Consider the following 24,036-nt stretch of genomic DNA (forward strand, 5'->3'; position numbering starts at 1 on the left):
CGCTCAGAACTATTCCACCTCGAAATTCGATAAAAAGTTAGCACCCCATTTTTAAAAAATGTAAAAAAAATGTTTATTGAGCGGAACTCTTGTTATTAACTATAGGGAACTCTTCGTCTCGTCAAAAGGAAGTGGGAACTCTAATCAGAACTCCTGAGTACTATAGTTGGGGTGCTAACTTAACATACCCTATAAATATAACAAATCTTAATTACATATTTTCTTTATAAACTAATATACACTTATATATAAACAAAAAAATTTGTATTATTATAATTTTTGATAAAATTTTAACTCTTTTAAACCGATTAGTCAAACCACATAATCTCTCTGCATTTCTAAAAGAAATAAAAAAATGAATTCAATATATTTTTTAAAAAGAAAGTATTTTATATAACAATTGCAGTATATAAATGTATTCCTTTTTAAAAAAAGAATTGATATTTTGGATTATTTTTAAGTATCTATTTTTAATATATCCTTGAAACACAGTTGTGTTCTCAGAAAATAAATTACAGAGTATTGGTTATATGTAGAAACTCGACTGTTGAAAAGACGTCTTCAGATTCTTTTCTAACGATAATAATGAAAAATAGAAGCTCAATAGTAGTCTATTTAATACTTCTTGACCTCGATTATAAAGCAAAACGTATTGCATTTACTCAAATGAATAAGAAAGCACATCTCTGCATTTTTAGAAATCAAACTTTTATAGTTGTATATTTTTGTCTATTCTTAATAAAAAAAAACTCAGCACTAAGATTTATATATAAAATTCAGAAGATTCAAAAGACATAAGATAAATAAAATATTACAAAATTGTATTTCATTTCTATTTGATTTTATTTAGAAATACTAAATAAATATTTTTTCAAACTATTTTTAGATTATTAATTTTCAAGACTATTAATTGTAACTTTATTTAATAATTTTAATTAAATAAAACAATACAATATTATATATCTTACAATTCAATTATATATTCAGCAAAATAAAACCTCTTCTTACCATTTATATTGAATGAAATATAATCTCGTACAATTCAATCGTGTTAAAATAAAATAAAACTTATTTAAATAATTGATTTACTTCTTAAGAATCTCGTATTTTTTATGTTTAAAACGATTATGAAACAATTATACATGATCTGTATGATCATTATGTTAGAATAGCATAGTCGTATAACGACGATACCTTTTGTCTTGTTACGGCTGATTCGTAGTTTTTAGAAACTGTTTTGATAAGCGAAATCTTATTCAGTAATTTCAGCTTACATTACATCATAATGTAATATGAGTCTCATAGCGATATTGGACCAAATCACACGTTGCTTAACTCGCGATCAATGAACAGAAAAAATCTAATATCAGCTTTCAGATTACAGAGTTATAAGTTTTAATTACGTTGCTACGGTCTGAAAAAAAAATTTTAATAGTATTATTTTTTCAAGAACTTCATATGATCAAAAATTTTTGCTTGTGGATTCAGATTTAACGCGTTAAAAATAATAAAAAACCACTTTTTATTTTCCAAACCATAAATCTTTGTATCTTTATTTCAGCACGTATTTTTTGTAATTATTAAAATAAATTGTGTCTTTTATACAAAGAAGAATAAAAAGTAATTATCTAAAGCTTTTTGCATTTATATGTATGAAAAAAGAACAAATAATTTGTTATAGAAAAAAAGATAAGAAGTCAGTTTCCTAAGTCAAGAAACAATGGTCGCTAAAGTCACTGGTTGTGCAATCACATGAAACAAAAGAAATATATCTCAACTTATTTTTAACGAAAGATTGCAAAACCTGACTTAACTTCTGCAGCAGTTCATTTTTTATATTTGATAACAGTTTTCAGAATTCAGGTGGTCCCAGGTGATGATTGTAACTGGACGAAAGACAACGGCACAGTCGCGTGGGTGTACCCTTCGGGAATGGCCCTAAGTTACGTAATGCTGTAATGCCGCCGTTTAAAGCCAATTGACCTCGTTATACACGTTTGCGCTAAAGGAAGTTTAACAATTGCCATTCAACCGGGCAAACCGTTGTATGCACCGCGAATCAAACATGCTCCATGCTTCCGTCTTTTTCTAGCGTCGCTTCCATTTACCTTCCTCGCTTATCGCGCTTTATAATGCTCCGGACATTAATATGGAGTCGCGTGAAAGATTTAAGTAAAAGATGATATACAATTTGTACAGATTCCTATCTCATGACAAATGTAAAATGTTTTAACAAATCTGCAAAAACGAAAAAAAAACTTCTTTTATCTCTTTCAAAAATAAAAATAGCACTTTATCGGTTTTTTTCCCCAAATGTGTTAGAACAAGAAATTCTGAATAGAAAACTCGAGGGGGTAAACAGAAGTATATAGAAAAGATTTTCTCACTGTATGTCAAGGTTAATTATCTTTCAAGGATATATCTTGATATATGTATTTTTCGAAGCTCAGTGAGGCTAGTGTGAAACTTCAATCGTATAGGAGGCTTCTGAGCCAATTAAATCAGAACAATCTTGTGAATTAACACAGTGTTGTCATGTGCATTGAAAGTCTTCTCTTTATTGTAAAGAAAAGTGAAGTGACCAGTCTCAGTTACTGATATTAGAAGAAGATAGATATAACATAACTATCAGGCTATTTATCATAGTTGAATATAATTAAAATTATTACAATATATAACAAGTTTTGATAATAACATAATTATTATTATATAATAAATTGATAATAGTATAATTATAATTACTACATAAGTTTTGATTATAGAAAGCTATTTTAAGCATCCTCGAGCTTAACATATATTATAGCATTTTTCATCTTTGTGTATGTTTAATTCGTATTAAATTAATGTTTCTGCGTTTTCATCAAGGTTTTCGCCTCTAAACAGTCATTTTCGTATCAAAATAGAATTACTCTAGCGGACAGGTTTATTTGAATATGTTTAAAAATTACCATCATTTGATAATATCACATTAAACTGCTGTAAGGACTCGCATGTGTACTTTTATATAGTGCGAGTGCGTAATAACCGTTAGGTCGTCATAGCGACAGTCGTAAACACACCCCGGGATACCTATATAAAGACAGGGCAGTAACCACGTTCGGCGGTGATCGACGCGGCGCCGCGCCGGTAGACTAATTAATTGAAGCTCGCAAACAGTCTCCTTCATGCACGCGACGTCATGAATGCCTTTATTTTCCCTAGACGTCGTAGCTATTTCGGAAAGAGTTTGCCATATGTTTCAGGCATTTAATAACTATGACCGTTTTTGCGATTCAAGATAACAACAACGTTGATTCTGATGATAGTATTTATTATTGATGACTATAGTTTGTATGGCATGCCAATAAATTTACGAGCATTGGAAATATCATTATATCATATGTATAGATACGTTAATTTTTTATTTTAAAAATTGACATTTCACTAATAATAATTCTATATTATTAATATTTAAACAATCAAAAATCTAAATTGTTACAAATCGACGAATCTAAAAATACATTTGTGCAACTATAACTAGATATTAATGCTTACGTGATAGTGTGAAGACACCAGTATATATCTTTGGCCATTGACACTATCACGTGCTAAAACACAAACATGCAGTAATTGCTGGTAGGATATACTGACATTAATCGTTAACATGCCATAGTAACACATCATGCAACAATGAACGGTACACGTTAATATGTAATAGGTGTATGCACGATTAGTAGGCGTGCTTTTTAGTTTTTATTTTTCCTATATTTTATAAGCTCAGAGAATAAGATAAAAAATAATTATTGTTATTTATCTATATCACACGTTTCTATATCATTCATTTGTGTCGTATTTTATAAATTTCAACAAGTAGTTTCATTGAAGAAATTATTTATATATGTAGATACAAATCCGATGCAAAAATTGTACATCCTTGTGTATTTCCCTCATCTTGGAATGCATAGATAATATCGCCAATTTCAGCAAAATAATTAGAATATTATTGTATGTAGAAAATAATACAAACTCGTATAAAAAATTTATACAAAAATAATCAATTATTGGCTTGCATACAAATCGTGGTATTATCCTTATTTATATATATATTTTTTTTTTTTTTACGTTGTTACAAGTTATCTAACATAATTAATTTTACATTATTATGTTGTTATAGGGTATTCTTGGAACATAAGATCTTCTTCGGTAACTTTTCGGATAATAGTACAAACAATTTTACGTGTATACTATTATCCCACTCTCTTGTTTCCAGAATAATTCCAACATTTTTTAAATAATTTATACAAACATATAAAATACTTTGTAGATTATTTTAATTATTATACATACATTCTAAAATATTTCCTAATTCTTAATTTGCATATATTTTTTCATCGGATTTTTCAATTAAATTACTATTATTAAAAGATGCAAAACATTTCTAATCTAAAATCAATTCTAGAATTAAATAATTCTATCACGAAATTTTAATATAAAAAGATCTAAAGCTCTAATAATTTAATTTTTTCAGTCATAAAAATTGTTTATTTAAAAATATATAATTATCATACTTCAATTTTTTTAGGTAAAATTAATAGTCTTGTCTAATGTAACACTTAATTTTATCGCGCGGCTCTAATGGTATATATATTACTTATGATAGACATATATTCTCATTTATTTATTATCATAAGCTGACTCAACGAAGTAATGTCGAAATGTGCAGCTTACAAGGATAACCTAGAAATAAGTTTTAAGTATTTCTTAAAAAAGAAAACATAAAGTCGATAATTTTTTTAGACAATGTTGTAATAAATTGAGCTAAACTCATATTTACATATAATGCAAAATAAAATAATAAAATTTGAAATAATTATGTCAAAGTTAAAAAAATATTAAAAACATCAAAAAATATTTTTAATATAGTAAAGAAAGGAATTTGTATATGTAAATATAAATGTATTAGTGGACACACACCAGAATCAACTGATTGAAGAAAATCTCAGTCAATATATTAAACTTTACGTGAATTTTTATTTAAATATAAATATTTAAAACATTGTTTACACTACTACAATTATATAGCATTTGTCTAATTGAAGTCTATAATTTATTTAATTATTGGATTAAAGGGTATTTTGCATTCTTTATAAGTCTGAAAACTTTTTTGTGCTCATCAGTTCTTACATTAAATCCAAAGTATTAATAAAATTATTTTTTAAATTAATTTTTCTCATTTTTTTACATAGAGACAGAAAAAAAGAGATAGTGTATAATTAACTTTTTATTAAAAATATTTAACTTTAAACAACTCCAAGTTCAACTCCAACTTCACTATAGTTAATTTTGTTGATTGGTGATTGATGTATTAATATCTAAAAAAAAAAACGTATAAAGGAAACGCAACTGACACGCCCTACACATGTGTGTAACACTTCCTAACACTTCCTTTGAATATAGTATTTAGAAACGCTTGCGATATAATCAGATATATAATATAAACAATATAAATTTATTTTTCTTTATTCACCTAGCAATACGAATGTCTTAAAAATATTCGTTGGAAAGGATAAAAAGTATCGGAACGATTAGTATCGGTACTTTCCCAGACAATAGAATAATGGAGTCGATTAAATATAATTTGTGCGCGATCGATCGAGTGACAATAACAAATAAAATTGATTCATGTGTAAGAAAAAAAAGAAATGCAAACTTCGCAATGTTTTAAACGTATCGTCGACAGGCGGATCTTCTTTAGCGAGAGTGTGAAAATATTCGACGTGCTTTAAAATTAGTCACGTCGTGTTTTCCTCAGAAAAGACACGATCCTAGGTGTGTCTAGTGGAGGGAAAAAAATTCGAGTAGCATCGACAGTCGTAGGTATCCGATGCCACGCTAGCGGTAGCATCGATACTCTCCTAAACCGTACCATAACTTCTACGACAGCTATCACATAATTTCTTCCATAGCGCATGGAAGAAATATCCTAAAGCTGGCAACAGCGCGCGCTTACCCCAACTACTGGCAGTCCTGCCCATAAACGCGCCGGTCTCGCGATTGTACAGAAAGGTCCTCATAGACTGGCTGACTGACATGCTCGGTGGTTTCTCATACGGATTCATCAGCTCCATCGCGGTAACCATCTTCGGGTCTTTGGCCACCATCGCGCGTCCCACCTGTTACAAGAATGATTCACAAAACGCGCGCGCACCCGTATCCGCGCGATACACCACGAACACACCGCGAGAGTTCCCCAAATTATTCGAAACACTCCGCACTCGAAAGTAGCTTGCCGATCGAGCCCGCGCGTCGGTTTCTCCTTTCCCTTCTTCCGTTTATTCGAAACGCTCGACAATTCCGACTCGCGATTTACTTCGACTCGCAGGCGTCGCCAACAGTTCTTTCTTCGGCGCCACCAGGTTGACTAAACGCGCCCAAGCGCGCGACGACCTTCCTCCTTCTCTTTCGCTTCCTTCTCCCCTCCTGTTCTCTTCAGACTGCCCCTCCTTGACCGCAGGTTCGGACCCAGCTCTCAACGGGGCCTAGGTGCAGCTAAAGACATGTATACTACGATAATAAATTCCTTGAGAGAGAAGAGAAAAAGGGTATTAAATTTAAGTCATTATTAATTGTAATTAAATTTTAATAGATAAACATGTTTATAATTGTTAATGAAACATATATAAATTGATAATTACTTTATCTTAAGATTTCATAAATAATAATCTTGAAAAAACCTTTTATAATACCTTTCTCTCTCTCTATTATTTATTACTATAGTTATCTCTTCACGACGTACAACATCTCGAATAATATTTCTATATTTTTAAACTAATAAATGTATATAATTATAGATGAAATGTGGTATTATATCAATTTATATATACCTTATTTAAAAAGAAATTTGTACATATAGGAACAATAATGTTACGTGAGAGAGAGAGAGAGAGAGAGAAATAGAGAATATGGCCTATTCCTTTATCAATGATCTTTCAGATAATGACTTTAAATTATTCACGTTTTATATCAATGTCGGGCAATCTGTGTTCTAATCGCGTTTAAAAGCCACAATTGTTCGTTTTACCACAAATCTCAAGCACACCCTATGCTACGAATACACTGTAACGTAACATGCTGTTCCTTTCACAACGTGGCAAATCGCAGCTGCAGGTACATGTTTTGTCAATGATGGTACGTTGACATTGTGTATAGTAATACAGATATATTGTAATCAGTGATGTATTTCTTTTTCACAGGACCCTTGGTTTTCGTCTACATGAATAAAATGCACACTCAACGATGTTTTTATGCCGCGCGCGTTGCATATTTATTGCAGGTTTGATAGTTTTTAAATACAATGATTATACATATGTAAGTACTTTTATTATTATTATTAAAGTAAATTATTACTACAACAAAAATACTTTTACTTACATTAGAAAATTAAGTAAACATAGACTAATATTAATCTTCATCAGATATCACGAAAAAATTTTTTGTTATACCTGACTTTCCTTGATAAATCAGATTTTTACAATACTTTTAAAATTATCCACGAGTAGATAATTTTGGGATATTATATAATATTTACTCCATGAGTTAATACTCCAAGAGTTACTCCGAGCGAACCAAAAATTTTTTTTTAATGTTTTATTTACCTTGAGAATTAATGTATTGGGGTTTTTGGGATCGATCTCGCCGCATCTACATCGTTAGTTCTAGGTTCGGCTAAGGGTAAGAAGGATATTGCAGAAAAAAAATGCTAATTCGCTAATTTTAACAATTACATATAGCAACGAACTGAAAGCTCAGATCAAAAAATAACTCAGAATTTTTTTACTTGGATTCTTGTTCTTTGTATCTCATGGTATGCTCTGTATGTGTTTTTTTCAGTTATACTGTGTATATTATACAGAATATGTAATATAATTTGAATTAAAATTAACTGAATTTAATCGATCTCAATCCATTATTTCAACACGCTAAAAATTTTTTTTAATTTTGACAAGTGGAAGGCATATCATAGTACATTTGAAAAGAAAACGCATTTAATTTGTAAAAATACGTGGAAACATTTGTATTGAGACTTATGTATATAAGTTTGTTTGTACCGTAAGTGTTAAAAGTTTGGCTAATGTAAAATATGGTTGTAATAGTTAATTGAGTCATCTAGTTGGAAACGATGGACATCATTATTATGTTATAGCTGTTTAATTGTAAAATCGTACTTTCTTCATTTTTAAGGATTCCACCTTTAGCATCTATTCAAAATGTATATTGTAAAAATTTTTCCATTATTCTTATTATAATAGTATCATGCCAATCTCATTTTTAATTGAGAGGATGATTCATTTGGATAATATGTTTGATACTTTTTTAATTCTACAATATTTTCTGTAATAAAATAAATATATAACATCAATGTTGCGAACGATTTAGTATCACTGTGCATCGTTAATGATATCTGCCCTCCATTTGGTGTGTTATTTTCCATAGTTCACCTATCCGACGCGATTGAAAAAACCACGAATACGATTTCCTCATCTGAATCGTCGGACTTAGGGGGCTAAGGTCAGCTCACGTGTATGTGACCTTAGTAGCCACCACGACAGGCGTGTGCGCGGCTCGCAGCGACTGTTCGATTAGTGGTCCACTCCACTCCCTTGATCGCACCGGGACGAGCTAGGCGCGTGTAATGTGAGTCACATACGGAGACCGATCTGAATTGACCACATCCTGCCCATTTTGTCATGTGACATTAATGTCATTGCCGTCCTGACGGAGAATTTCGAGCGAAATAGACGGAAGAATCAGCGTCACGACTCTCGGCACTTAAGTATCCCGACCTCGTATATGACTTTTGCTTCTGTGAAATGTGAAATTACACATTTATTTATTCAGAGCATCACAAGATCGCTAGACCGATTTTTAATATTACCTCGTGAACAGTTCTCTTTCTAGATGCCAAAATCCTTATAATTGTAGAAGATTTTATACGTAAAGTAATATTAAAAAAAAATTAATTTTATCTTCTGAAATAGCAAATGAGTTACAGATATATTATACTTTCTCTTTTTATTTCTACTGTCATATAATAAAATAAATTTGAACAATTTTGTAGATCGAATTTATTTTCCATAACACATTTCAAGTATAATGATGTTATTATACAATCATGCCTATCGTATGTCTTATTAGCCAATTGTGTTTAAATCTTCCACCGTTTACAATAATGCATCTACATCTTGAAAAGAATGTCACATAAAACATGACTCAAAGTGTAATCATTATCCACATAATTTGAAGTATAAAATAAAACGAAGTATAAAATAGAACTTTTAAGCATTGTAAATTTACAGTTTTTATAAACATTTTTGTAACTGGAATTTGACAAAATGTAAATTTTGTAAATAGAATTGGACAAAAGTTATATGGTTCAAAGAGAACGAACAATAATGAAATTAACTTTCAATATGAGCGATCAAAGTTGTAAAAAAAGAAAATAACTTCTCAAACCATATTCAAAATTTAGAAAGAGCTTATTTAGAAAAACATGCGAGTATTAAACAAAATGTAGCTAATCATACACGAAAATGAAAAAAGGTAATTCGAATATGTTAATTCCGTACGATACAATCATAAAGATGATAAGAATACAAGAAACATAATAATAAACAATACGCATGTTCGAAAACAAGACATAAGATGTCTCAAAAAAATTTTTTAATATATAAACGTCTTAAAGACGTTTCTGGACATCTTTAAGATGTTCTCTATGTCTTCATTTTAGACCTTTGTTATTTGGGAAAGATATGTTTGTTCATTAAAGATCGCATATGCAGAGGATCGGTACTTGTGACAGGATACATTTGATTAAACTGATAAAAGAACTGACGGAGAATGATACCTATATGGCACAGGTAGCATTAATTACATGACGCCCAATAACAACTTGTTAACAATTTATCCATTATCAAGAATGACAGTAATTATTATAGTAAATCTAGATATTATATAATTATTTTAATCAACAATAACAAGCTTATGTCGCAAAATGTCTAAATAACGCTAGAATCTGCTTTAAAATGCAGTCGTGGGTAGGAGATCATTGTCTCTATACAAAAAAATAAACTTCTAATATTTAATATTAGCCGTATATGTGTGTGTGTAAGGTGATATATCCTTGACAAACTAGCAGATGAATATTTATTTTTAGTAACATGCGTGTATGAACTTTAGTATTCTTTTCTTCATTGTTGCATTTAGTTAGATGACTAAAAATGATCTAGATAAAAATATAAAATAAATTGTACGTAAACATATCTCACATAACAATGATTTGCTAACACTTCTAAGATAAAGCTGGAGATAATACGTGTATTCTAATATAATTTGATAATCTATAGAAAAAAAAATAAAACGATGTTTTTATTTAAATAATTATTCAGATAATTTTACCTAAATAACAGTAATACGTACTGCTCTTCCTAGATGTTTGTTTTTCAAGATTTTTCTTTTAATTTTAATATGTGTGAATATTTATAGATACTCTTATACATGGACAGTTTTAAAAATGTAAAAGCAAACAGAATATGTTAGAAAGTATATAAAGAGTAGGTCGAATATAAATGATTAAAATAATCCTTTACAATTGTGTCTATAAAATTATTCTAAACAAAAACCTGAACTAATTAATTATCCAGATAGCGCAGGACGTTTTATAGATGTACATTTTATATTCGCATGTCAACGGACATAAAATGGACGTCGATCTCTTTTTCGATTTTAGACATCCATAGGATGTACATAGGACGGCTCACATTCAATGTAGTCCGAAATTATAACAAACCGACGTCCAGTGGACATCTGACGACCAAAATTGAGCGTATACTGAACGTCCATAAGATCTTTATATACATGTATATATACACATATATCTATGTATATATTTTATATTTGTGACATATATATGTGCAATTACAATATTTCATAAATAAAATTAAATCTTTTACTTTATTGTTGATAATAAACTTTAAGAATTACTATATAGGAATCTTTCACATCCAATATTTGATAACTAAAATATCAATTTTTATAATATTAAATTATGACGTTTCATATAATGTACAACTATATGTCCAATTCAATGAGCATTTAATTGCGTGTATACATAAAATTATGCATTGATTGAAATTTACATAAAATTATTATTACTCATCTTATTTGAAATTTATTAATACTGATTATGTGAAATTCACCTCTATTATTGTATTATATCTCGATATATATAATTATTTCATATGCTGTGAGTAAAAATAATATTTGCAAGCTCCATATTATTTGGAATAATTTTAGAAGAAGCAAAAAAATATTATTGCCAAGTGTTTATTAGAATACACTGTTTATTTGTACTAATACATTAAACAAAGCACATTATAGCAATATGTTTCTTTCTTTGTAAAATTATCCCAAAAAGAACGGGTTGTATAAATATTTTTTACCCATGTATATTTATATATAATAAAAGGAATAAAATTAATTTATTATTTCAGTATTATTGTTTCGAGAAAAAAATAGCTCAAACAAAGTCGCATTATTTCATAGAAGGCACAAATTGTTCTTATTTGAAAAGAAATTAGATCTCAGAATGGTCTTTACTTAGAAAAAGTTCTTTTAATCCAACTTGTGTCTCATGAAACCGTCTATACCTTTTGTTTGATTAATTTTTCTCTGGAGAGATTATAATACTGATGTAAATTAAGATAATAATTTTAGCGCATTATTCTGTATATATGAAACATTCAGAATGAGAATGAATTAAGTTCATAACTTGTAGAATACAAAATTGTATCCTAATGAAATAAACTTTACATTTTCGCTCTAAACACTTCATGTATTTTCATTAAGTAGCGAAATGCGAAATTATAATAACATTATACATCTTTACATACATCTATCATATTCGTAAACAAGCTTTACTCAATGTACATGTATAACGTAATAAGACACTGCTTAAACGCTCTCTTTATCCTACACAGCTTATCAATAATTCAACAACAAACGGTATCTAACAAGAATACAAAGGCATATATATATATATATATAATATATATCATAATTAATATCAACCTTTTTAAATGTATTTGCTAATGGTATCTGATTAAATGTTTTATTAATCAAGTAATGCGTTCTTCTGCTGTATGTAAAGCACTATTGCTCGGATATTAAAATTCAGCTTAGCTTCAATCACAACATGGATATACATACATATATGTATAATATGATATTTATGTAAATACTGATATATCTAATATATTAGTATACGTAATGAATCGTATTACAAGGTCCTTTTTTGTATTTATCTCGCTTTTATGATGTTTTTAGAACATTTTCTCAACATTTACACTTGAATGATAAATATTAATTTGTTAATCGCGTTGTATATAATAAATGATATGCAGAATAACCAAAATATTCAAATTTTGAATCGCAAAGAAAGAAGTCTTTTGATCTCGGTTTCAATCAAAAAGCGCATCTCAAAAAGCAGATTATCGATCCCGAATAGTTGACTAAGTTTAAACACAATCAGCTTGAATTTGATGTGTACATATATAGTTAAAGATTTATCTTGTTATTTATCTTCTCTTCTTTTTTTGATGTATACATATATCAAATTCCGCATTTTTCGTTTTCCATCTAATTTTCTTCTTTCCTTTCTTATCTGCACATAATTCATCTGATTTTTATATTTCAGCAATTAAAAACAAATCGATTGCAATAATAAATAACATATAGCCATCCTTGTGTAGCATATTAGCATATTTTTTCCGTAATACATATATATGTATTTATAATTCGATATTTTATTTTCTTTTTATCCTTTTTCTGTTTTCTTTCACATTTTTTACCGTGTAATATTTTTCAAATTTTAGAATGCCCATGGAACATTATTCAAGAATCTGTGCATCTATCTATCCAGTATATTCAAAAATCTTAAAATGCAAGAATCCTTCAAGAATCTGTTTAAAAGATTGCTAGCAGCTTTTCAAATTTTAAGACTTAAGATTCGTAAACCCAAAAATGTATAACATTAGTAATTTTACAAAGATTGCAATAGCTTTTTACATACTTCTTATTTAAGACTATTTTGAAATCATTTTTTGCGCATGGGCAGACATTAATTCTGAATATCTAGTGCGCATGCGCGAGATTAAAACTTCGGGTTAAAGATGCATGCTGGCGCGTCGCTCAAAAATAGGAGAGAAAAGGGAACGAAATATAATATTAAGAAAATAGGCGTCTCCATTTTATTTATTATTCCCTATTACTGCCAACCGATATAGATTATAATTAGACCACGGATGTTTCGGATGTCAATGGCACCCACTACTCGACGACCATGCATTATATTCGTAAAAGAAAAAGTTGAGAGCGTGAAGGGAAGGAAAAAAATGTTATCTGACACAGCGGTTTTCGTTGAAAGTCGAGCTTGTTACGTCGAGTGAACCCGCGATCTAATTACAATTTCTTCTAAAGCTTTTCACCAAACTTTAGGCACGCGATACGCAGAGGAATTAATAGATCGTGTTACAATAATTACTATAATTACTGTAGTAACATCTTTCTTCCATAGTCCGGAAAATGTCGTATAATAGACAACTTTAAGACATAATAAACGAGACGTACTTTTCAGAAAGTCGTAAGATATTTAATCGACATGTTTAAAACGCCTTTTTTCGAAAAAATCTTAAAGATGTCTATAAAAGGACATTTTACAGACATCTTTTTAGATGCTTGTATTATTCGAATAAATGTTAGGAAATTTATATCTCAAGATACATGATTGATTGAATTCTGAATTTTAACAAACAGGCGCTTAATAGACTTAAAAACTATCATGAAGATATTAATTAAAAACTTACGAATAATATAGATTTAAGGAATATGAAGAAATGATTATAAATCTGCGAAATGGACCTGTGCACGTGTGGATCGATGGATCTGTGAATCTGTAGATCCATGGATCTATTTTCTTTCATCAAGCTGTGATGCTATACACATTCGTATAGAAGCAAGGGTTTAAGATGCTAAATGTGTAATCAGTGAATCTATGGATTAACAGATTTACGGATTTCAAGATCTATATTTTTATATAACCGATACTTATCTACTGTGATACATATTATTCGCACAATATAATTAACCTAATAAAACTACATAAATTACTTGTACATAAAATTTGATACATCGTTTTCTTCAGGTTTAAGTTCCATCAGGAGATGCTCGTGTCATTAATCTAACATTCGTTTTTTTAACATCTCGATCATTTAGATCTCCGGAATGTATTTTCTTCTGTCCAAATACAATATCGTATTAATGCAGAAAAAAAACGGTTCAGTTCTTTTTCTCAGCCGCAGAACTTAACAAATTATAGGATACAAGATTATGTGAACTAATATTAAATGATACAATATTATATGATACAATATAAATATAAATAATATACATTTCATATCGCGCCGCATAGTTTTAAACCAATATAAATTTTTGTGTGCACAATATATATAACGCTTTATGTTGATCACGACTAAACGCCCATTTGTAATATATCGACAGTTTAGTTTAAGATCAAATAATGTTTTTGGCTTAAGTACAGAAATTAATTGTTGAGATTGGAATTAAGTACTTATGGAGAGAGCTACCACGATCAGTATTACTATTAATACTTCAACAATTTTAATGCTTTAGCTATTTCGATATATTATATATCATTAATATAACATATTTATATTATTAGTATACGATCAATGTACATTTTTCGTACTATCACTATAAATGTAGTAATTACTGATCGCGAGTGCTCTTTGAAAATTGTTCTTCAAGTATAGACTTTAAAATTTCTCCTTCCAGTAATTTTATAGCGGTTTTCGCGGAATCTTATTCAGTAAGTACTAAACGCGCATGTGAGAGTTCCTTTTATTATTACAATGTATCTTGTCAATACCATCCTGATAGTGTTGCAATAATTATTCTACATATTTATACAACTAAAATATTTCTCAAATCGCAAATTAAACATTAATTAGCAAAATCAATAGATCCTTGGACTTACAGATTATTGTATTTAGAAATTTTTTGTATTCGTAAATTTTTTAATTTGAATTCTTAGGTCCACGCACAGATCTTCAGATCTGTAGATTCTTGTTGATTCTTGCTGTTGATTTATAGATTCCTGAGTATATAGATTTTTGCCCTCATATATCCTCAGATAAGAAGATTTTTGGGCCCATAGAGTCTTAGATGTACAGATCGTTGATATCACATAAATCTTTGAATTCATAAATTCTTTAAGTTTACATATCATGATCTGCATTTCTATATTTCATGCATCTTAACGTATCTTCGTTTCTTATATTTTTGCATCTTCGCGCACGCATACAAACTCGGATATACAAAATCTTGAATTTTTCATGACTTTTCATGCTAATATTCGTTCCAAAAAATTCATTTTTTATTAATTCTATTCTATTACTTTGTAAATTTTTTAATCAAGAGATCTTTAAATTCATATATCATTACTAAACATTAAATTTTTAATTTACCTAAATTAAAAAATACATCTAAATTAAAAAATTTGTATAAATTTCCTAATTAAGTCGTACTTCATAAATTCGTGCAAATTTAAGATTAACACTTTTTTCTACTTTTAAAATCTCATAGATCCTTGAAAAAATTTTCAACTCGTACAGATCGTTGGATTCGTATGAATAAATTCCTGAATGTAAAATTTATTAATTAAAATCATTGTCACTAATTCTCTTCATTTTTGTTCATATACCATTTATAAATTGAAATATATTCTCTCTTTTGATAATCTCCAAAATAAAAAAATTTTAAAGTCCAAATCAGTAAATCCGAGTATTTATGAGCTCAAAAATCAGTAGATTCAACAATCTGTGAATCCGAGAGTCTCTGGATGCAAGAATCCATAGATTCCAAGAATTTCTATCGCATGAAAAATGCATTATATAGAATCATAGATCATCATACACATTCAACATATTATTGTGTGGCAATAACTATTGATCGCCTCTTTAATATTCGTATCTTTGTTTATATTCTTTCACCATACACCATAGCAGATTTCAATATGATAACACTTAATTTTAACTCTCAATTGAAAATATCCGGAACAAAGGAATACAAGTAACAATTGTCAACATACAATACAACTTACGTATCCATATGAATATGGGTTTAAATAGATATAAATAGAATTTCCACTTATATTGCACTTATATAATGCAATCTCTATCATACTGTAAACGTAACATACGTTAAGACGATTTTAGTAACGCAATTTACTAAAATAAAAACATGATGACTGTTACAGTTTAGCAGTTATAAATTTCGGTGAAATTTTTAGCAAAATTTCCATTTTTATAAAAATGTTATCTGTTTAATTAGTATCAATATTTGGAAAAAATTTTGAATAGAAATAGCAACTTTATACATAATTTATAATTTTATTTAACAATTCGATAAACAATTTCGCGTCGAATATAATTAATTTTCTCTTGACACATTATTAACGTCACTCAAAGTTTTAAATAACGTTACAAGTAACGTTTATCATTGTTACTTAACAGCAAGTCCAACTAAATCTAACACGTACTTGTATTCCTTTGTACCTACTGTCATTTATTAAAATTCCAAGTACCACTTCTCTTACCAATGCCCAAAAATTTCAATATACTAACATGCCAAGATGTATCATAACGCGATGGGCAAAACACACTAATGTAATACATCTACATGGCTGAACTAAAGTCATCGATCATCCGCAGTGCCATGACAATCGGCTGAGCTTGTCCTTGTGAAAAGAAATGTGTGTGACGCAAAGCTCAAGATATCTAACTGGAACGGTCGGTGGGTTTTTAACTAAGGGAAAACTTCTCTCTTTCTCTTTCTCTCTCTCTCTCTCTCTCTCTCTCTCTCTCTCTCTCTCTCTCTCTCTCTCTCTCTCTCTATCTCTCTTTCTCTCTCGCGCGCGAATTAAGTTTTGCGAACGATCGACTAGCCGTCGATGGTCGAGATCACTCCCCGTAACACAACCCTGGCAGAAATAAGAGAAGATACCGCCCGGCTTTTGTGCGGGATTGTTCATTTCACCTTTCTTCCTTCCCGTTTGGTTTTGTGCATCTCGAGTGTAGTTGATTGCTTCGTTGAGTTTATTTTCTCGTTTATGTTGCTATTCCCTTTTGTTCATTTTTTCTTTTTCCTTTCTCTTTATCTCTTTCGTCTTCCCGTTTTCCTTTTTTCCCTTTTTTATCCTTCTCTTGGCAATTGACATGATAGATGGATAACGTTTACAATCGTTGTAAGTACGACGAAGACGATGAGGTGATGAAATGATGATAGTGAGAAGAAGTAAGGCTAATCCGGAACGGTATCGTCGGGCAGAGAGAAAACCGGATGGTACAGGGTGTGATCGCGGTCGGCCAACGAGGCAGGTTAAAAAAGAAATGTCTTCTTTCTGTTCTATTCTCTTGCGGCTTCCTACTTGGACGCGGTTAGTAGCGATAATGATCTGGCGATTGACCGGGCTTAGTCCACCATCAATTCGAAGTGCACCGAGCCACGTCTCTCAAATCTGTCGTGGATGATGTTGTGCGCCCATGCCTTACATTCGATATTAATAAGTACGCCGTCTGTAACAAAATCGATAGATGTTAATTTTATTTCATTTCTATACGTTAGTCTTATGTTAGTCTTAATGGCTGCGTTTAGCCGGGGATAATTCTGATTAATGAGTGCTCAGTGATTCTTTAATATTGACTCTTATACTTAGATCCAGAAAAGAATTAAAGGTAAATCATATTAAAGAATCACTAAGCGCTCATTAATAAGTTTTCTCTTTTCTACTGAACACAGTCATTGACTTCCAATTTATAAATTTTAATAAACAAGAGAATTTATCCGGTTTTTAAATATTTAAGTTGAATTTGAAATGTTGAAAGATAAAAGAGCTACATTATTGTTTTGTATTTCGAATATATTATATAATATTGAAAAATGAAATTTAACGTATATTATACGTACACTTGGGCTTTTCAAAGAACACAGCTACAAGAGGGCTCAAATATCCTTGGGTATTCTTAAATGGGAAGTAGTAGCCAGGAAAACCTCGACGTGGTATGTATTGAATTGCACCCATATTTTCTACGTCGGCAGGGTTTTCACCAGCGCAAGATACCCAAACAGTATCCAGTCTATTGGATTTTTCTTCTTGTCTGATATGCTCCTTAAGATCCGCTGGCATCAAAGCCGGTAAATTTTTAGTATTGTTATAAAATTTCGGTTCCCATCCAAAAATCTAAAATAAATTTATATAACATATGATTTTATTAAATCGACATCTCTTTATATGATTAATGTACCTAGTCAATTTAATTGCTTTTGAAATTTAAAATAGTAAAAAATATAATAAAGGACTCTTTGTCTTTTGTTGTTTATTAAAATAATAAACGTGTCTTTGAGAAACAGCAAAGTTAATGTTGTATTTTACATATATTCCTAAAAATTGATTTTTTCAGTCAAAATGCTAAAATATAATAACAGAAATTTTAAATTCAATAAATCAATAAAATTTTAAAATATTCTTAATTACTTTTTCTTGTTGATACATTATAGAAGAGAAAAAGCTTATAAAAAATTAAAAATTATCAGTTTAATATTCGATTTTTCTTCCTGATCTTATATAAATGAAATTTTAACTTAAAGAGGTGCTAAAATTCTATGAATGTTTAGTGAGCTACATAAAAAGTACATACAAACCTTATTCAGTTTCAAGAAGATGCAAGGTGCTGATCTGCTATAACCATATTTATTATTCTTCGTGCATTGTCCCCAATTCGTCATGTCTACATCGCAGACTTTGCCTGGTGGTGCTGGTCTACCATACTCGCAATTTATTCTGTCAAAACTATTCGCACCCGGAGGAGACCTTTGATATTCTGTATTGTATAAAAATTACATCTTAAAAAGTGATATTAATTCCATATCAGTTAATTAATAAATGTGTGATTCAATAGTTAACTGAGTAATACATTGGTTGAACAATATTTCTTCAAAATAACAAATGCTTTTCTAGAATAATTATAACTCGATTTCACATATTTATGTTGATATTGAAAGACCGATTTCGTCGATTGCCTTCTTTATATTAGTTAGTTGTAAATAATTGTTGTATACATATAATCAATTTTGTGATGCTATATATGTTAAGATTGTGCATATACTTCGTTCAAAAGTGTATCTTTTTTACCTTCCAAGAATTTGTCCAATTCTCTGGTCCAGTGAAGATAGTTACCCTCGTCGCTAGCCTTGTACCAGATCAAAGTACTTTCAACATTGCTTTCAGGAGGCATAGGCCTAAAACCGAGACCCGGATTGCTGCCAATCAGCGAATTATCTAGCTGCCACTTCGGCGCGTTCGGATCCAACGTTTGATAGAACACAGCAAGCATCGCACCGAAGAAGCCGGATAGGACGGCATAGAAAATTACGTAGAACAGCAAAATTTTAGCTGAAAATATATTTGCTTATATAAATCTCAATGCCATTAAATTTATAGAAATAAAAAAAAATTTTTCTTTTAGTTTACAAATAACTTAAATGTCTATTTTTCTAGATTCAAATAGAGAATATCATGTGTTTTCTATTAAAAACTAAAATAACAATTTTGCACAAGATACGTTCTTCACGCTTAGAAATATTTTTATTTTTATTTATATGTTACATACAAATACAGAAATACTTGTGCAAATAATACTTGCACCTTGAATTCAACTAAAAATTTAAATGCTGCTATTAACGAGAGGTTTTTATTTCTTACGCAACTTATGAAAAAATCAAGGCTAATTCGATAAAATCGATCGAAACTAGTTGAAACACGAAAGCTGCGCTTTATTACGTAATCGCAAATCAAACTTAGCACTTTTAAAACACGCGATCTATTATAAGATGGGACACAATAAAGTTTTTTATATTAACGTGTCAATTACTGTTATTTCTGCCGAAACAATTTTCTATATTTTTTCAAAACAATGCAAATAAATTAATATAATTCCAATTTTATAAGGAAATAAAATGCTTGCTTTAATTTTTAAAATATTCATTAAAAATGCGGTTATAACGTTAATTTAAAAACTGATAATTTAGTTAAAATATAATTAGAATAATTAATGAAAAACCAAAATATGTAGAATATATTATCTAAGAATCTTCAGAATTAAAATATTGAAGCTAATATATATTATACAATATATGCATTATTTTATGAGTGTAACTTCTATTGTTGCTATCGTTTGTTAGTTGAAGGCTGGAGCTCTGAGACAATTATGATCTGGCGTCTAATTGACCTGAATTGATATTAGGTAAGCGATGCCATGCGATTGTTACAAATCATTGACGAACATATTCTTACGCACGCAAAGCGATGATATCTTCCAAGAGATCGATGCATTCTCTAAATAGTTTAAATTGAAGATATTAATTGCAACTTTATAAAAATTAATTTTTTTAGAGATAAAAGATTAAAAATTTTTCTAAATTAATTTTATAATATATATTTATTTATAATGTATATAAATTTTTAAAACCTTTTTCTTATAAAGAATATTTTTAAACGTGATATTTAATTTTGTGAGTACACTCTATTATAATTCACTAATTCGGTAAATAAATGACATTGCCAAATTATCTTTCCTCTCTCGTTTTATTTTAACAAATAAAATTATTTCTAAAGTAGAATTGTGTTTCATTTTATCTTAAAAAATATAAGTATAAAAACAGAGAGATTAGAAAAAAATTATTTCGTTTTTAAATAAAAAATTTTTTTGTTTGGTTCTATCACTAGTTATTCGTTTCTGAACAGTAATACACATGTATACATATATTCATTCGCATAATCGTATGAAGCTTGCGCCGTCATAATTGCATTGAACTGTAATGTGTTCACACTGTAATTAAATGGATAATTACAAAAGTTATAAACCAATTACAAACACATGTTCGTGGACATTTATGACATTCTATTTTTCTCGTTTATATCTAAAAGTGATTATATTAATAAATAAATATTTTTAGAGGGAAAATAGTATGTATAATAACTAGCAATTCTGAAAGCAAAATACTTTACTTCTCGTAAGAAGTTTTATATATATATATATATAAGTTAATCTTTATTATTTTTATAAGTTATTTCTTCTTTAATATAATTATTCTTTTCGAGACGTACATAATATATAGTAATATTAAAAAATTTTAATATTATGTAACATTATTAATAAATTATATAGTATTATATACATAATAATAATATTTTTACTAATTATAGCATATTTTGTAACATATATAAATAGAAAAAGAAAACTTAACATATCAAAATTAAAGTTGATAAGATAAATTGAATATGTTTGTAAAATCTTTTGAAAGATAAGGAAAACATGAGTGTAAAGTTTTAATTTTCTACCTAATTCTAAACATCGCAACTGTAAGCTAATATACAAGAGAAATAGTAATCAACTCTCTGTTGTATGTATATCAATAGCTCTTAATGTCAATGGCTGCTGATGACTACACGTTCATCAAGTCGCTACGGTAACGTAACATTTCCATGGCTTTTCCCGAGATATCGATCGATACGATACGGAATACAACGATGTGTACCGACAGTTTGCTATTAGTACTAGGACATGATAATGTAAGTGGTAATTCATAACAACTGATTATGTCAGCTAATTTGTAATACGCCGTCGGACTACAAATCTCGTTACTTTGCAAAAACTTTTTGTCACTTGCCAAAATCTGTAAGATCGAACTGAAATGTAGGACATTCGGTTAGAAAAATCGGCTGCGTTAGTAGCGCGCAGACGCTAACACTATCCAGTATAGAAATCAGACCATACCATTTCTGTGAGATGGTATAACGGAGACGGCTTGTATTGATTTTGGCGGAAGTCGATCGACCTCAACAGAAGAGCGAATAGACATAGAGAAAGTGGTAAAAAAAAGATAAATGGAGAGGAAAGATAAGAACGACATGATAAGAAGTATTGATAAATATAAATGGACTAGAATTGTACGAAGAAAATTATTTAAAAAATCTGTAATTTATCATCCAGAATAAATAAAATATCAAAACGTTCAAGGAAGAAAATTGAAAATCGCGATATATTTTTGATCGCATAATAAAATACTTATCAGTTGTTTAAAAAATCATCCTATTGAAAACTTCTGACACCTTCACACACTCGTATATTTTCTCCTGTTCCTATAATATCTCAAGCGGTAGAATGTAAAAATAGAACAACGGAAGTCTCCAGCGAGGTCGCACCTTTCCACTGTACGGATGAAGGAAACCGCAAACTTTGATTTCGCATTCTATTAAAAAATTTCAAAGTAGCAAATAACAGCAATGGTAAACTGTTTTATGGTGTTCCCTTCTTGCGAAGACGAGAGCTCTTTCATTATTACACATAAACCTTTCATACCCTTTATAAAATATAAATAATAAATTGTAATTATTATTAATGGTTAAAAATAAAATGAAAATTACATTGAAATTACAAAGAACGTTCTACTGATTTCATTAAACAAAAATATGTTTTAGATGTAAATCATAAGTTCATAATATTATTAAAGTATTTATACACGCACATGTAGAGTGTACAATAATTTATTTGCACTAAATTTAAAAATTCAACTTTTCATTAGAAACAATTTTGTTGTTGAAAGATGTATATAAAAAGTCAATTAGAAATTATTAAATTTATTATTTACATATACACACAAATACTTCTCTTTAATAGTACGATAATAAAAAATTATTATATTATATATCATTAACTCAGTTTATATAAATTTACATATTTAGGTATGAATAAAAAATATCAGCTTGTATCAAAACAGGATGTGCATAACAGTGCGTAGAGACTATGGAAATAGTCACGTTAAATAAACTGTAGCACTCTGTTGATGGAAATCTTATATTTATCACAAGATATTTTCAGTTTAACTTGTGTATACATAAACGAACGAAAACATTTCAGTCTGCATTGGGATCTGATCGTCGGACCGATTAATGTATTAGCATAATAGTCAAGTTAAAGATAGATTTCAATATAAACGTATTTAGCTATTAAGTTATTTAAACGGAAAATATCAAGAAATCTTAAAATCTTGCTCGATTACTTTGTCTTCGCTTCGTGCTGGTTTCTTTAGTTAGTTTTAGTGTTTCGTTACATAAGTATCTGTATTTAAAAAATTGTCAATACAAATCCAATTTTATGCATTTATACTATAATCAATTAAAAAATATAATCCGTGTATTATTTTCAGATTCAATTCCTCCAACAATCTTTAAATTTTTTAATTTGATATACGAACAATTTTTAATTTTAGTCTTTAAATTTCAATCTTTTAATTTTAATATTTAATACAATATTTAATAGGTGCTACATAATTTCTAAATTATTATTTAATAAACAATTTATGTAAATTATATATACATTAAAAAATTAAATATCAATTTTTTCTTTTATTATTTGCGAAGTGTATAAGTTCCTTATTTTTGTTTCAACGTATACTTCACAATCAGCAAGTAGTAAAGTGCATGCGAAACCTTACGCCGCGCCGCATATAATACTTCCGATGAAGGAAACTATCTTACGTAACTCGTTCACCAATAGATAAATTTTTGCTTCTACGAATAAACGTTTTGTATATAATAGCACAACACGCGTTCTGACTAATACCATTTAAATTAAGTTACTCTTTTTACAAACTAACAAGTATATAGTATAAAGTTTATTTTACAACAATTCTAATTATGTAAATTCATATACGTAAATTGAGTTAATGATATGTAATAGATAAAATGTTGGATAAATTCACAAGTAAAATTCTCAAACTACTTACAAAGAATAAATGCTTCGTATCAACTTTATTGATCATAATTACTATACTGAATAAAAATAATACTCACTTCTTTCGTCC

General features: G+C 29.1%; 2 protein-coding genes across 4 annotated transcripts in view; both read right to left on the reverse strand.

Moving 5' to 3' along the window:
- Positions 1 to 6,354, reverse strand: part of LOC108774484 (sodium/potassium-transporting ATPase subunit beta-2) — a 19,488-nt gene extending 13,134 nt beyond the window's left edge. For all 3 annotated transcript variants that reach the window (XM_018540611.1, XM_018540610.1, XM_018540609.1), the window contains exon 1: positions 5,990 to 6,354. In XM_018540611.1, coding sequence (XP_018396113.1) covers positions 5,990 to 6,140 — 151 coding nt within the window. In that variant the 5' untranslated portion in view covers positions 6,141 to 6,354. The remainder of the gene's footprint in view (positions 1 to 5,989) is intronic.
- Positions 6,355 to 16,533: 10,179 nt separating this feature from the next.
- The window catches only part of LOC108774419 (sodium/potassium-transporting ATPase subunit beta-2), a 10,449-nt gene continuing 2,946 nt past the window's right edge, over positions 16,534 to 24,036 (reverse strand). The window contains exons 2-5 of the mRNA XM_018540515.1: positions 19,304 to 19,565; positions 18,814 to 18,992; positions 18,079 to 18,352; positions 16,534 to 17,687 (exon numbers count right to left, since the gene is read on the reverse strand). Coding sequence (XP_018396017.1) covers positions 17,584 to 17,687; positions 18,079 to 18,352; positions 18,814 to 18,992; positions 19,304 to 19,565 — 819 coding nt within the window. The 3' untranslated portion in view covers positions 16,534 to 17,583. The remainder of the gene's footprint in view (positions 17,688 to 18,078; positions 18,353 to 18,813; positions 18,993 to 19,303; positions 19,566 to 24,036) is intronic.

This window comes from Cyphomyrmex costatus, unplaced genomic scaffold, assembly GCF_001594065.2.
Source record: "Cyphomyrmex costatus isolate MS0001 unplaced genomic scaffold, Ccosl1.0 scaffold254, whole genome shotgun sequence".
Taxonomy (NCBI): Eukaryota; Metazoa; Arthropoda; class Insecta; order Hymenoptera; family Formicidae; genus Cyphomyrmex; species Cyphomyrmex costatus.